Genomic DNA, 16,599 nt, shown 5'->3' with positions numbered 1-16,599 from the left:
ACGATAACTGTTCACAGACAAGCTAAAATTCATACTAGATAGTCTTAATTCCAATATTTAATTCTTAATATTTGCAAAGCCCAGTGTGGAGCACAAGAAAGTCTAGTGGACAAGGGTTAGAGAAGCAAAGCATAGACCTCAGATAGGTGTGTAACAAAAAGGATTAAATATTTAACATAAATCAATATTAATATATTAAAAAATTAGGTCATATACATTATAGATGAAATTAGACATTAACAATTGTAGACGATCAACTGGCTGCCATGTTTTTGATCAGTCATCTACTCTTTGATTGGCAAATTGAGCTGATCATTTGCCCCTTTGCTCACGTTTATTTATACAAATTTTTAACCATGTCACTTGACAGTGGTGATGATCCAAATACTTGTATGATCACCTACAATACCACTGATCTTAATCTAGTGTGTGAGGTTATCTTTAGTGTTGAGCATTCCGATTCCGAATTTCCCACACAGCAATGGCATAAAGTGAGACTAGGGACTTTTTTTTTTTTTTAAGTGGCGGAGGAATACAGTGCGGAAGGATACCTACCTTCCGTCATTGGATTCCTGCAGCCCGTAGAGAACGGCAGCAACAGCTGATGCTGCAGTTCTCTACCCAAGATCGTCGTGGGACACACTCGTGGACTGCTTCGGATCGTGGGTGAGTATTTTTGTGGTTTGTTATGTTAATATTTATTCCGTAAAAGACAATGGCTTCGGGGAACAATGTGACAAGTATTGGTAAGTATGTTACTCTATGTTATATGTACTGTATGTCTATGTATGTATTGTATGAATGTATTGTATGTAGTATGTATGTAGTATATATGTGGTATGTATGTAGCATGTAGTATGTATGTAGTATGTATGTAGCATGCATGTAGCATGCAGTATGTATGTAGCATGCATGTAGTATATATGTAATATGTATGTAGCATGTAGTATGTATGTAGCATGCATGTAGTATATATGTAGTATGTATGTAGCATGTAGTATGTATGTAGCATGCATGTAGTATGTATGTAGTATGTATGTAGTATATATGTAGTATGTATGTAGCATGTAGTATGTATGTAGCATGCATGTAGTATATATGTAGTATGTATGTAGCATGTAGTATGTATGTAGCATGCATGTAGTATATATGTAGTATGTATGTAGCATGTAGTATGTATGTAGCATGCATGTAGTATATGTAGTATGTATGTAGCATGTAGTATGTATGTAGCATGCATGTAGTATATATGTAGTATGTATGTAGCATGTAGTATGTATGTAGCATGCATGTAGTATGTATGTAGTATGTATGTAGTATATATGTAGTATGTATGTAGCATGTAGTATGTATGTAGCATGCATGTAGTATGTATGTAGTATGTATGTAGCATGCATGTAGCATGCAGTATGTATGTAGCATGCATGTAGTATATATGTAGTATGTATGTAGCATGTAGTATGTATGTAGCATGCATGTAGTATATATGTAGTATGTATGTAGCATGTAGTATGTATGTTGCATGCATGTAGTATGTATGTAGTATGTATGTAGTATATATGTAGTATGTATGTAGCATGCATGTAGTATATATGTAGCATGTATGTAGCATGTAATTTATTTATTTTATTTTTTTTTTACATTCAACACATTAGCCGGATGATGGGACTACTACTGTCCCATCATTGGCTAATGTGTCAATCACTGTCATGGTAGCAGGCATCGCCCGATGGGACTTGTAGTCCCATCGGACGATGCCTGCACAGACCCCCGAAGCCTGCACAGCCCCCCGGCAGGCCGGCACAGCCCCCCCGGAGCCTGCACAGCCCCCCGGCAGGCCGGCACAGCCCCCCGGCAGGCCGGCACAGCCCACCGGAGCCTGCACAGCCCCCCTGGCAGGCCGGCACAGCCCCCCCGGCAGGCCGGCACAGACCACCGGAGCCTGCACAGACCCCCTGGCAGGCCGGCACAGCCCCCCGAAAGGCCCGTACAGACCCCAGAGAGGCTGTACAAGGGAAAAACAGGATTTTTCTTATTCCGATACCGGAAGTCCCATAGACTTGAATGGGACTTCCGGTATCGGAATCGGCGATACCGATACTTTTTTTTAAGATCGGCCGATCCATTCCGATCCGATACTTTGAAGTATCGGACGGTATCGCTCAACTCTAGTTATCTTAGAAAGGTATTACAACCTTTATAGTGACCACCATCTATGGTATGTTATCTGCTGTGTACACATGGGTGTCTCTGATTCGGCTGATATTTCTTTAACTCTCAACAACCTCTTTTTAAACCCTTCTGTAAGAACTACAAACAGAGCAAACTATGTTGATGACTACTTCACTTTTATAAATCTATATCATGCGAGTTACGACAAAAGGTATAACATGCTTATGGGTTTGCAATGTAACAAATTATTAATCGGGGGCGAATGTTCTTCAATCTGTTCCTCAGCCAGGAGCATTAAACATGGTATTAACAGCCATTAAATAGGCACTCCCATTAAACTTTGTATTGGTAAAGCTACACTACTGTTCCAAAGTTTAGGGTCACTTAGAAATTTCCTTATTTTTCAAAGAAAAGCACAGTTTTTTTTCCAATGACGCTAACAATAAATGATTCAGAAATACACTCTATACATTGTTAATGTGGTAAATTACTTTTCTAGCTGCAAACGTCTGGTTTGTAACGCAATATCTTCATGGGTGTATAGAGGCCAATTTCCAACAACCATCACTCCAGTGTTCTTATGGTACTTTGTGTTTGCTAACTGTGTAAGAATGCTAACGGATGGTAAGAATACCCTTAAAAACCCTTATGCAAGTATGTTAGCGCAGCTGAATACAGTTTGGCTGATTAGAGAAGCTGTAAACCTGACCTTCCTTTGAGCTAGTTGAGAATCTGGAGCATTACATTTGTTGGTTCCATTAAACTATCAAAATGGCTAGAAAAAAAGAACTTTCATGTGAAACTAGACAGTCTATTCTTGTTCTTAGAAATGAAGGTTATTCCATGCAAGAAATACCCAAGAAACTGAAGATTTCCTATAATGGTGTGTATTACTCCCTTCAGAGGAGAGCACAAACAGGCTCTAACCAGAGTAGAAAGAGAAGTGGGAGGCCCTGCTGCACAACTGAGCAACAAGACAAATAAATTAGAGTCTGCAGTTTGAGAAATTGATGCTTCATAGGTCCTCAACTGGCAGCTTCATTAAACAGTACATGCAAAATGCCAGTGAACGTCTACAGTGAAGAGGCGACTCCAGGATGCTGGCCTTCAAGGCTAAGTGGCAAAGAAAAAGCCATACCTGAGACTGGCTAATAAAAGGAAAAGATTAATATGGGCAAAAGAACACAGACATTGGACATAGGAAGATTGGAAAAAAGTGTTATGGACAGACAAATCCAAGTTTGAGGTGTTTGGATCACACAGAAGAACATTTGTGAGACTCAGAGCAACTGAAAAGATGCTGGAAGAGTGCCTGATGCCATCTGTCAAGCATGGTGGAGGTAATGTGATGGTCTGGGGTTGTTTTGGTGCTGGTAAAAGGGATTTTGAATAAGGAAGGCTATCACTCCATTTTGCAACGCCATGCCATACCCTGTGGACAGCGCTTGATTGGAGCCAATTTCATCCTACAACAGGACAATGACACAAAGCACACCTCCAAATTATGCAAGAACTATTTAGGGAAGAAACAGGCAGCTGGTATTCTATCTGTAATGGAGTGACCAGCGCAGTCACCAGATCTCAACCCCATTGAGCTGTTGTGGGAGCAGCTTGACGGTATGGTACGCAAAAACTGCCCATCAAGTCAAACCAACTTGTGGGAGGGGCTTCTGGAAGCATGGGGTGAAATTTCTCCAGATTACCTCAGCAAATTAACTGCTAGAATGCCAAAGGTCTGCAATGATGGAATTGCTGCAAAGAGAGCATTCTTTGACGAAAGCAAAGTTTGAAGGAGAAAATTACTATTTCAAATAAAAAAATTTTTAACCTTGTCAATGTCTGGACTAGATTTTAAATTCATTTGGCAACTCATTTGATTAATAAAAGTATGAGATTTCATGGAAAACACAAAATTGTCTGGGTGACCCCAAACTTTTGATCGATAGTGTATAAAATGTATACATAGAGTAGATGTATTAATATACTTAACGATGGTCACCATCTTGGATTTTGAGCGCTGCTCCGGTCCTCTTCTGTGTCACATGATGGCTATTCCTACCCGCTGGATCATACACTGTATAAGCCGCAAGTTGCTTTTATCTTGTAAGCCTATTCAACCTCCTTCTGACGCTCCATAGACTTACATTGTATAAACGACTTCCAGATCACACAGAGCGCAATGTGAGTCAGCAAGTCAGAATAGCAATCTCATGACCCAGAAGAGGACCTGCGCAACACTGGAAACTGGAGAAGATGACCATTGTGGAGAATATTAATGTACATATACACTCACTGGCCACTTTATTAGGTACACCTGTCCAACTGTGTGTTAAGACTTAATTTCTAATCAGCCAATCACATGGCGGCAACTCAGTGCATTTAGGCATGTAGACATGGTCAAGACAATCTCCTGCAGTTCAAACCGAGCATCAGTATGGGGAAGAAAGGTGATTTGAGTGCCTTTGAACGTGGCATGATTGTTGGTGCCAGAAGGGCTGGTCTGAGTATTTCAGAAACTGCTGATCTACTGGGATTTTCACGCACAACCATCTCTAGGGTTTACAGAGAATGGTCCGAAAAAGAAAAAAAATCCAGTGAGCGGCAGTTCTGTGGCCGGAAATGCCTTGTTGATGCCAGAGGTCAGAGGAGAATGGGCATACTGGTTCGAGCTGATAGAAAGGCAACAGTGACTCAAATTGCCACCCGTTACAACCAAGGTAGGCAGAAGAGCATCTCTGAACGCACAGTGCGTCGAACTTTGAGGCAGATGGGCTACAGCAGCAGAAGACCACACTGGGTACCACTCCTCTCAGCTAAGAACAGGCATCTGATGGCTACTTTCAGCAGGATAATGCGCCATGTCATAAAGCTCGAATCATCTCAGATTGGTTTCTTGAACATGACAATGAGTTCACTGTACTCAAATGGCCTCCTCAGTCACCAGATCTCAATCCAATAGAGCATCTTTGGGATGTGGTGGAACGGGAGATTCGCATCAGGGATGTGCAGCCGACAAATCTGCGCCAACTGTGTGATGCCATCATGTCAATATGGTCCAAAATCTCTGAGGAATGCTTCCAGCACCTTGTTGAATCTCTGCCACGAAGAATTGAGGCAGTTCTGAAGGCAAAAGGGGGTCCAACCCGTTACTAGCATGGTGTACCTAATAAAGTGGCCAGTGAGTGTACATCTGCACAGGTTTATCAATAAAAAAAAAAAAAAGTTCAGTGCTTCTTTAAAGGGTAACTGTCTTTTTTATTTCGATTGTACACATGAAGATTCATTTTCAGTTCAAGGGTAAGATCTGTATTCAGTGAAGACAGATTTTTCCATAACTGAAATAGAAGATGACAGCTGATGCTTTTAAATTCTAATGGAGAAGAGAGGAAGAGGAGTTATAGACTGATACTGACATTCTGCTGCAGTTTGAACTTAATGAGCACCAACTGACATCACCTGTTCTAATAATGGGAGTGTCTATATTCACTAAATATAGAATGAATTGAGAATGATTGATCAGTCCAGAAGGAAAAGCAAAATTTCTCTAATTACACATTACAAAATTCTGATGAGATACAATGACTATTGGCATATGTAAACTTCTTAGGTCTATCTGGCCTCCGAACCGGTAAATATAATTAGATAATACAAACGCCAATATAGTCTACATGAAATTTCTTTTAAAAAAATCATTAAGCAAATGGCCAATAGTAAGAAGACTTTAGGAATGTGGCTGGGGCAGCGGGACCTAATGTGATGACTTTTCTAACAATCTATTTATTCTTGTTCTCACTTTCCAGAGCATCCGAGAACAGAGTCCGAATGGGAAAACAGCTTTGCTTTAAAAATGTTCCTCTTCCAGTTTGTCAACTTAAATAGCTCGATATTTTACATTGCTTTCTTCCTTGGCAGGTAAGGATGAGGAAACATATTGAATCTTAATAGTACGTAGGTAAGAAGAGCCTGATACCAAGACTTAAGGTACTGTCACAGTTAGCGATGTACCAGCGATCCCGACCAGCGATATGACGCGGTCAGGATCGCTGGTACATCGCTAAGTGGTCGCTAGTGAGCCGCCACACAGGCAGATCTCACCAGCGACATAGCAGGGGTCGGGGGTCGCTACTTACGTGTCAGACGAGGCGATGAAGACGTCCTCCCGCCCGCGTCCACGCGTCGCTCGTCGTCACAGCAGGTAGCCCCAGCAGGAAGCTGACGACGAGAAACGGTCCAGGACGTTCTCGCGCGATCAGCGATAACCAGTGGGGGAGCGGTCGGAGGTAAGTATCAGACATAGCGATATCGCTAGCAATATCGCTATAACGTCACAAAAACCAGTGACGTTATAGCGATATTGCTTAGTGTGACAGGACCTTTAGGCAACTGTACTGATGAGGGGAACATCTGCCCTAAATTCTAGGATAATCTGTGAACATAGAACATTATTTTCCAGTGTTCATATAAAACTTGACGTTATGATTTTGGTATGATCATTTTACAAGTCAAATATACAAATTATTCTTTTGATATAGTCGCATTTTTTACTTATAATCTCTATGGTTCATTAATGTTTCTGTACAAAAAAGGTGTCCAGAAGAAATACAAAACTAAGTTGGCAACGATATATTTATTTTGGCATGTGATTAGTGGTGCATAAAACAGCATGTAAAGGATTGTCTACAACTTTATATGTCTATATATAAAAGTGAATGTTTTTGTGTATGTGTGTGTGTGTGTGTATCACCAACCAATCACGAAGCATCTTTCATTTTACCAGAGCTGTTTAAAAGAAGCTGAGCTGTGATTGGTTGCTATGAGCAACAATTTTCCTTGCAACCAATCACTAAGCATCTCTCATTTCACCAGAGCTGGTTAAAAGTAGCTGAGCTGTGATTGGTTGCTATGAGCAAGTTTTCCCACTTGACAACACCTCAACAGACACTAACATGGTGGGAGAACTCTAGCATCATCGGGAACATAAGCTCCCAGTCATTGTCTGCCCCCCTGTAAGGAGCAGAGAGCACATGACAGAAATGAATCCCCCCCTCCCTGCCCATATCCCCATCACAATCCTCCATCCCGTAGGCGCATCTTCACTCTTAAAGGGATCATTGGTATGGAAGTCAGAGCAAATCCATCCAGGGCTTTGGTTTTGACCCGAGGCCTCTCTTAAAGGGATCCTTAGTATGGAAGTTAGGACCGTTCCACTCAGTTCTGTGGTTCTGATCCCAGGGTCTCTTAAAGGGATCATTGGTATGGAAGTTAGGGAAAATCCACTCTGCGCTTTGGTACTGACCCCAGGCCTTTCTTAAAGGGATCTCCCGTACGGAAGTCAGGGCAAATCCATCCAGCGCTTTGGTTCTGACTCCAGGCACTCTTAAAGGGATCTCCTGTATGGAAGTTAGGGCAAATCCCTCAACGCTCTGATTCTGACCCCAGGGTTCTATTAAAGGGATTATTGGTATGTAAGTCACGGCAAATACATTCAGTGCACTGGTTCTGACCCCAGACTTCTCTTAAAGGGATCCCCGGTATGGAAGTTAGGACCGCTCCGCTCAGCGCTCTGGTTCTGACCCCAGGCTGATGGGATGATGTGGGATATTAGGGGTAGTAGCCTGGTGGCTCTGGCTGATGGGATGATGTGGGATAGTAGTGGTAGTAGTCCGGTGGCTCTGGCTGACGGGATGATGTGGGATATTAGGGGGAGTAGTCCGGCGTCTGTGACGTGATAATGTGGGATATTAGTGGTAGTTGTCTGGTGGCCCTGGCTGATGGGATGATGTGGGATATTAGCTGTAGTAGTCCGGAGGCTCTGACAGGATGATGTGGAATATTAGGGGTAGTAGTCCGGTGGCTCTGACTGACGGAACGATGTGTGACATTAATAATAATAATAATAATTTTTATTTATATAGCGCCAACATATTCCGCAGCACTTTACAATTAAGCGGGGACATGTACAGACAATAAATTCAATACAAGTTAAGACAATTCAAACAGTGACATTAGGAGTGAGGTCCCTGCTCGCAAGCTTACAATCTACAAGGAAATGGGGGGACACAGTAGGTGAGAAATGCTTGTTAATTCAGGTCTGGCAATTATAATAGGGATTTTCATATAAAGCTGCATGATCCGGTCATCAGCCCGTGTGTTTAAGTGCAATAGACAAGTATCAAGTGCATTTATGTGCATGAAGGGTGTGGAGACAGATGAATAGTAGGGTGCAGATTCAGAATAATATTTGGAAGGAGGGAACAGGGCAAAGTTAGCTTGCTGAGTAGTTGATGTGGTAGGCTTGTTTGAAGAGATGGGTTTTCAAAGCGCGCTTGAATAGGTCAGGGCTAGGTATCAGTCTGATCGTCTGGGGAAGTGCATTCCAGAGAGCTGGAGCAGCACGAGAGAAGTCTTGGAGACGGAGGTGCGAGGTTCGGATTACGGGGGATGTCAGTCTTAGGTCATTTGTAGAACGGAGGGCACGTGTAGGGCGATAGACAGAGATGAGAGAGGAGATATAAGGCGGTGCAGAACAGTGGAGAGCTTTGTGGGTGAGACAGATGAGTTTATACTGGAACCTGTAGAGAATAGGTAGCCAGTGTAATGACTGGCACAAGATGGAGGCATCGGTGAAGCGGCTGGACAGAAATATGACCCTGGCTGCCGCATTCAAGATGGATTGGAGAGGAGAAAGTTTGGTAAGAGGGAGACCGATCAGAAGAGAGTTGCAGTAGTCCAAACGAGAATGAATAAGAGCGACAGTAAGAGTCTTAGCAGTTTCAAAGGTGAGAAAAGGTCGGATTCTGGAGATGTTTTTAAGATGCAGGTGACAAGAGCGACTGAGTGATCGGATGTACGGAGTAAAGGAAAGTTCAGTGTCGAATATGACCCCAAGACAGCGGGCATGCTGCTTGGGAGTTATGGTTGAACCCTACAGGGTTATTTCGATGTTATTTAGAGTGAGGTTAGTAGAGGGGAGAAACACAAGAAGTTCAGTTTTAGAGAGATTTAGTTTCAGGATAGAGGGAGGACATGATGCTAGAGACAGCAGACAGACAATCCTTGGTATTTTGAATTAGGGTAGGGGTGATGTCAGGGGAAGAAGTGTATAATTGGGTGTCATCAGCATAGAGATGATATTGGAACCCAAATCTGCTGATTGTTTGTCCAATAGGGGCAGTGTATAAAGAGAAGAGGAGGGGGCCTAGGACTGAGCCCTGCAGGACCCCGATAGTAAGGGGATGAGAAGAGGAAGAGGAGCCGGAAAAAGATTCAGTGAAGGAGCGGTCAGAGAGGTAGGAGGAGAACCAGGAGAGGGCTGTGTCCTTGAGGCCTATAGAGCGGAGCATAGTGAGGAGGAGCTGGTGATCCACAGTGTCAAATGCGGCAGAGAGATCCAGGAGAATCAGCAGGGAGCAATGACCTTTCGATTTAGCTGTTATTAAATCATTAGAGACTTTAGTGAGGGCAGTTTCAGTAGAGTGTAAAGAGCGGAAACCAGATTGTAAGGGGTCGAGAAGAGAGTTATCCGAGAGATAGCGGATTAGACGGGAGTGGACCAGGCGTTCCAGGAGTTTAGAGATGAAGGGAAGGTTAGAGACAGGTCTGTAGTTAGCAGTGCAGTTCTGGTCCAGGGATGGCTTTTTAAGTAAAGGGGTTATGATGGCATGTTTAAATGAGGAGGGAAATATACCTGAAGAAAGAGAGAGGTTAAATATTTTAGTCAGGTGAGTGGTGACCACTGGTGAGAGAGACTGCAGGAGCTGTGAAGGAATAGGGTCACTGTTGCAGGTTGTAGGCCGAGCAGAAGCGAGGAGCTTGGAAACTTCTTCTTCTGAAACAGGCTCAAAGATGTCTAGTGAGCTTGAGGTGCAGCAGGGAAGGGGATCCAGGCACTGAGGAGATAGGGCTGAGATATCCTGATGGATGTGGTTGATTTTTTCTAGGAAATAAGTGGCCAGATCCTCACCGCTGAGGTTGGTGATGGGGGCCTGTACTTTAGGTTTCAGGAGGGAGTTTAAGGTTTCAAAAAGTCATCTTGGGTTGTTGGATAGTGAGGTGATGAGGGTGGTGAAGTAGGATTGTTTGGCCAGATGAAGGGCAGAGTTATAGGTTTTGAGCATGAACTTATAGTGGATGAAGTCTTCTGCTAAGAGAGATTTTCTCCACTGCCGCTCTGCACACCTCGAGCAGCGCTGAAGAAAGCGTGTTTGCGTTGTGTGCCAGGGCTGCCGTTGTCTGTGTCGGGTCTTTCTGCGTATAGAAGGTGCTGCTTCATCTAGGGCATTCTTCAGTGTATTATTGAAGTGTGACAATGCTATGTCTGGACAGGAGAGGGTGGAGATGGGGGCTAAAGATGTGTGGAGATTGTCCCTAAGCTGTTGGGTATTAATGGTACGTGTATAGGGGTAGTAGTCCGGTGGCTCTGGCTGACGGGATGATATGGGATATTATAGTGAATGTGGCTATGCGGAGTGGGCGGGGCTCTACATTGAGCTTTATATATATAGATATAATCATTATAATTTGCTATAACTAATCGTAGTTAGTTACTATGCACGGGCAGCGCCGGGCTCTTCAGCTAGTAATGTATATTGATGACCTTTCCAAAAGATATATCAGATCAGTAGGTATCCGACACGCGCACCCCTATCAATCAGCTTTTTACAGCTCCAAAAAGCAGAACTCCATGGGTCTATACACAGCGTAGTCGTCTTTCTCCCTCACTGCAGCTCTGTTCCTATTCAAGCAAATAGGAAATGTGCTGCAGGACCCAAAATCATCAAATAGGTAATCAGTAAAGTGCCTAGTGTCAGACCAGATCACCCTAATCTAATATTGATGACCTATTGTAAAGGGGGGTTTTACACATAGCAATATCGCTATAATGTCACCGATTTTGTGACGTTATAGAGATATTGCTAGCGATATCGCTATGTGTGATACTTACCTCCAACCGGCTCCCCCGCTGTCTATCGCTGTTCGCGCGAGATCGACTGGATCCATTTCTCGTCAGGCGCTTCCTGCTGGGCTTCCTGCTGGCGCTGACGAGCGATGTGTGGAGGCGGGCGGGAGGACGTCAGGATCGCCACGTCTGAAAGGTAAGTATCGTCCGCTGTATCGCTGCTTCATCGCTGTGAGATCTGCCTGTGTGGGCAGTTCACTAGTGATTATTTAGCGATGCACCCGCGATCCTGACTGGGTCGTATCGTGGTCGAGATCGCTGGTGTATCGCTAAATGTAAAAGGGCCTTAAGTGTAGTGCTATGGCCGACACCTCTGCATGGTGTATTCTTTTCCCTCCATGCACGGACATCGGTTGTCTCACCACCTCAACCCCTCGGCATGGTCCTCGATGTGCTTCCTGCTTCCTTTTTGTGTTCACGACGAAGTTCCTGGAGGCTTGCCTAGTGCGCATGCACAGTCTTAAAATGGGCAAAGCGTGCATTATTATAATTATACATTTTTAGAGCATCATTTATTTCATGGCACATTTTGCTAAATGCCAGCAGCCTGCTGTTAAGAGGCATTTAGCATAATGTGTACACCTGCAAGATGGCTCCCAGCCAATAGCTAGGAGGCATCCTGTATAACCCCATAGTGACTGGGCCACATTTTTTAAATCTGACCAGTGTCACTTTATGTGGTAATAACTCTGGAATGCATTAACTTATCCCATTGATTTGGAGACTGTTTTTTCTTGACACATGGTAGTTTATGGTAATGTTAATTTTAGGTCAACATATTTTGTGTTTATTCATAAAAAATATCAGGAATTTGACAAACATAAAAAAACACTTTTAAAAAGCTTGAACTAAAACTTACAATAATTGGAATTCTAATAATAGGCCAGATTGGCGGTTAGGTAATTGCTTGTGCCACTGAAATCTCCAATTACCAGCTGACAACTAACTCTTAGGCTGTGGGCACACGTAGCGTTTTAAAACGCTCACTAAAAACCGCACTCCTTCCCAGAAATTGCACGTTTTTTTCCGCGCGATTTCACCGCAATTTTACCGCAATTATGATCGCGATTTTGCCGCGATTTTCGCGTGCGATATTCAAGCACTTTCCAAGCGATTTGAAGCATCGCTTGGAAAGTGATTGACAGGTTGGTTACACTCGTCAAACATAGTGTTTGACAAGTGTGACCAGGTTTTTACTATTGAGGCCGCCTATGCGGCATCAATAGTAAAAGATAGGATGTTAAAATGCTAAAAAAAAATAAAAAAATCGGGGTACATTTACCTTCCGGCGTCCCGCGATGCATTCCCGGGCCTCAGCGTTCCCAGTAATGCCTTGCGAGACCTGTGATGACGTAGTCTCGCGTTGCTATAGCGATCTCGCGAGACCGCTAGAGTCACGCGAGACTACGTCATTACTGGACCGTGCCGCAAGGCATTACTGGGAACGCTGAGGCCGGGAATGCATCGCGGGACGCCGGAAGGTAAATATACCCCGATTTTTTATTTTTTATTCTTTTTTTAAAGGGGTATGGTACCCAGGGCCTGGAGGACAGTCTCCTCTCCTCCACACCGTGGGTACTAACCGCACATGAGACGCTTAACTTCCCGCATGGTGGGCATAGCCACATGCGGGAAGTAAGCTATTCTCATGCATTCCTATGGGTGCGGAATCGCGGCAATTCTTTGCGATTCCGCACAAAAGAATGAGCATGCTGCGATTTTTTCCGCGATGCGATTCCGCCGCGGAAAAAAGCGCAGCATTAGCACAGCATGTGCGGAATGCCATAGGAATGCATGGGGCGCGTTCTGTACACGATTTTTAAGCGTTTTCGCTCCGAAAATCACGGCAAAAACGCTTAAAAATCGCTACGTGTGCACATAGCCTTAATCTGTTGTTTAGTACCACTAGTTTATTACTTAGTTTGTAAAGCCCCACGAATAGAGACAAGACAGAGCAGAAGAGAGGGTCCCCATACCAAATATTAAAATATGACTCATTATGGTTCTGTACTTTGCCACTCAGGGCAGAAGAGCTTAGTGTTTCCTATTCCATGTCCTTTCTATAATTTCTGGGCCATTTCACCTTTATTTGTTACATTGATTGTCCTTCTTAATACCCCTTAATGTCCAATGACGGACACAGTCCATCATCAGACATCTCCCCTGCTTTGATGAGGGCTCCGGCGCTGAGCCCGCATCAAAGCTGGGACATGTCAGCTGTTATGAACAGCTGACATGTGCCCGCAATAGGCACGAGCGGAATCGCCGTCCACTCACGCCTATTAACTAGTTAAATCCCCCTGTCAAAGCTGACAGCGGGCATTTAAATAGCATTTCCGGCCGCCGGGCAGGAAATGACGTCATCGCCGACCTCCGTCACATGATCGGGGGTCGGCGTCATGTTGCCTGGACAACCAGAAGTCTCTATGAGACCTCTATGGTTGTTCCAGGCATATGGCTTTCAGCGCCACCCGGTGGTCAGCGCTGAAAGCACAGCAGTAAATCTGCTACATATGGGCGATCTGCTCATCGCCCATATGTAGCAGAGCCGATCGGGTTGTTCATGCTTCTAGCCTCCTATGGAGGCTCTTGAAGCATGTCAAAAGTAAAAAAAAAATGTTTAAAAATAAAAAAATTTAAAAAACCTAAAAGTTCAAATCACCCCCCTTTCGCCCCAATCAAAATAAAACAGTAAAAAAAAAATCCCACATACATATATTAGGTATCGCCACATTCAGAATCGCCCGATCTATCAATAAAAAAAAAGCATTAACCCGATCGCTGAATGGCATAGCGAGAAAAAAAATCAAAACGCCAGAATTACGTTTTTTTGGTCGCCAAGACATTGCATTAAAATGCAATAACGGGCGAAGAAAAGAACGTATCTGCACAAATGTGCTATCATTAAAAACATCAGCTCAGCGCAGAAAAAATAAGCCCTCACCTGACCCCAGATTATGAAAAATGGAGACGCTACGGGTCTCGGAAAAATGCGCAATTTTTTTTTTTTGTTTAACAAAATTTGGAATTTTTTTTCACCACTTAGGTAAAAGAGGACATAGACATGTTTGGTGTCTATGAACTCGTAATGACCTGGAGAATCATAATGGCAGGTGAGATTTAGCATCTAGCGAACCTAGCAAAAAAGCAAAGCAAAAAACAAGTGTGGGATTGCACTTTTTTGGCAATTTCACTGCACTTGGAATTTTTTTCCCATTTTTGAGTACACAACATGGTAAAACCAATGGTGTCTTTTAAAAGTACAACTCGTCCCGCAAAAAATAAGCCCTTACATGGCCATATATATGGAAAAATAAAAAAGTTATGGCTCTGGAAAGAAGGGGAGGGAAAAATTAAAATGCAAAGCCAAAAATACCCCTGGTTGTTAAGGGGTTAAATAACATGACTGCTTTCTTCTGAAACAACTGCGCACCAATTAATTGTTGTTGCAGTTCATTTTTTAATTAGCTACATTATCAAACACATGTTTCTGGAAAAAAGTAGCCATTTTTTAATTGAACACTAGCAAAGCCTATGACAATATGCATTTTTGGAAAGGGACCCCATGGCAATGACATGATTTTCATTTCTGATATGTGCCCTCGATCTTCAGATTCATTTGCACATGTGGCTTCTTGGTAAATTAATTCTTCAGCAAAGCAACCAGTGTAGCTTTTTCTTTTCAATAATCACAATTTATCTTTTGAACTGATCATTACTAATACAATCAAATTCCTTGAGGTTGTCTACAATATGGCTCAGTAGTCCGGTAGGGCTGCAGGCTAATTGTATTCACAATTAAGACAATTATAGTGTTGCACTCATTATGAATGCATGCATTCACCGGGTAGATATCCAAGAAATGTGTGTATGTGACAGTGTTTGGATATTCTACAATGCACGTGTTTTACTAAACGTAGTGCTCTTATTGCTACTAACTATTATACCCCGAGGCGGAATGCTGACCATTGGGATTTCCATCTGAGGTCAAAGAATGTAACAATTCTTACAAGATTGGATTGCAAGATGAATTGAGGGTAAATTTTCAAAACCCTGTGTGGCCACAACCTGCAAATGTTAGCCGTCTTGTCTGCAGCAATGTAGCTTCTTGAATATAAATATATACCTACTGTATGGAGATCAAGCTGGTGTACTGCACCGGTTTAGAGATTTAATACAACAAACTGTTAATTCTTTACAGATTTGCAGGAAGACCTGGAAAATATAACCGACTTTTCCAAAGATGGAGGCTGGAGGAGGTAAATCGGTGACCGTCTTTTGTCCGGTTCTTAATAATTCTGCTCATTGATTCCGTCGAAATATATGTTTCTAAAAAACTGGATACCAACCAATATTGCTGAAATACATCACTTAGGCTTTGGTTTTCCCATTTAGTTTCCCTGCACTTCCAAATAAAATATCCCTAAATGTGTTCATTCCTCCCATTTAGCTGTCGTCATATTTTTTTATTTGTGAGTCTGGAACAGTTGGCTGACAACTAGAAAGATTTATATGGAAATTCAATTTGCAGCTAATTTATTCAACACAGATTAAACACTCCTTCAGACTCCAGAGCATGTAGAAAAAACAGCCAATTAATACTGACGCTACAGCTCACCACTCTGGCTGCTCGATGTCCACCATCTTGTCTTCAGTGTCTCCTCTTCAGGCACCGTGGTAATAAATCAAGGCTCTTGGAAATTATGTCACAATAATAAGAAAAATGAGGAGTCTAGTGCTTCTGACCCCTGAAGTGCCAAGATATCTGTGTGGTAAGATGTGATGGTCACATCTCAGTAGCTGATCATTCCAATGAAGCACACTTTGTTTTCATTCTCTACCCTAACTTATAGAGAATGGTCCCCCTCTGATGTCGATGCAGTATGATGGGACAGGTTTTGTTGTCCATTTGAGTCAAGCCCAATTAATGACCCGTCAAATGAAGAACTGAGAAGGTTACTGGAGAAGATGGAATTTGTCCTGGATCCCAACTTTCTTTTACATAAAATAATTTATAATACTTTTTTTTTCTGTGTAACATTTATTCACAGATGTATGAAGTTATTATGGTTGATCTTTTTTTTTTTAGTGTCACCCAAGTGGCTGTCTCATAGATCTCTGCTTACAAATGGGAGTCATCATGGTTTTAAAACAAATGTGGAATAACTTTATGGAACTTGGATATCCGTAAGTTACATTACACAAGTTGTATATACATATGTGTTGTAAATCAGGCATTTCAGGTAGCCAAAGATAACCAAACTTGGTCTAGTTACACCATGTATAGGTAGAAATTAGTTGCTTTTCTACACATATATAGCAGCAATCTAGTTTATTGTCATAGTCACATTAATTGCTTTAGTGTTTTAGTCTAACTTCGGCCAGAACATATTGATATATATTCTAAATATTTTATATTTCTGATAGACTTCTTCAAAACTGGTGGTCTAGAAGGAAAATCAAGAAAG

The 16,599-nt window shown here is 42.6% G+C and overlaps 1 protein-coding gene across 2 annotated transcripts in view; it reads left to right on the top strand.

Moving 5' to 3' along the window:
- ANO3 (anoctamin 3) overlaps positions 1-16,599 on the top strand; it is a 1,013,249-nt gene that overhangs the window by 983,296 nt on the left and 13,354 nt on the right. For both annotated transcript variants that reach the window (XM_073573877.1, XM_073573878.1), the window contains 4 exons: positions 5,973-6,084; positions 15,333-15,390; positions 16,221-16,318; positions 16,559-16,599. The exon at positions 16,559-16,599 is cut by the window's right edge and continues 105 nt beyond it. In XM_073573877.1, the coding sequence (XP_073429978.1) occupies positions 5,973-6,084; positions 15,333-15,390; positions 16,221-16,318; positions 16,559-16,599 (309 nt within the window). The remainder of the gene's footprint in view (positions 1-5,972; positions 6,085-15,332; positions 15,391-16,220; positions 16,319-16,558) is intronic.

Source organism: Dendrobates tinctorius, unplaced genomic scaffold (genome assembly GCF_039654945.1).
Source record: "Dendrobates tinctorius isolate UK_male_01 unplaced genomic scaffold, ASM3965494v1 ptg000037l, whole genome shotgun sequence".
NCBI lineage: Eukaryota > Metazoa > Chordata > Amphibia > Anura > Dendrobatidae > Dendrobates > Dendrobates tinctorius.
This window is presented reverse-complemented; position numbering and strand designations above follow the sequence as displayed.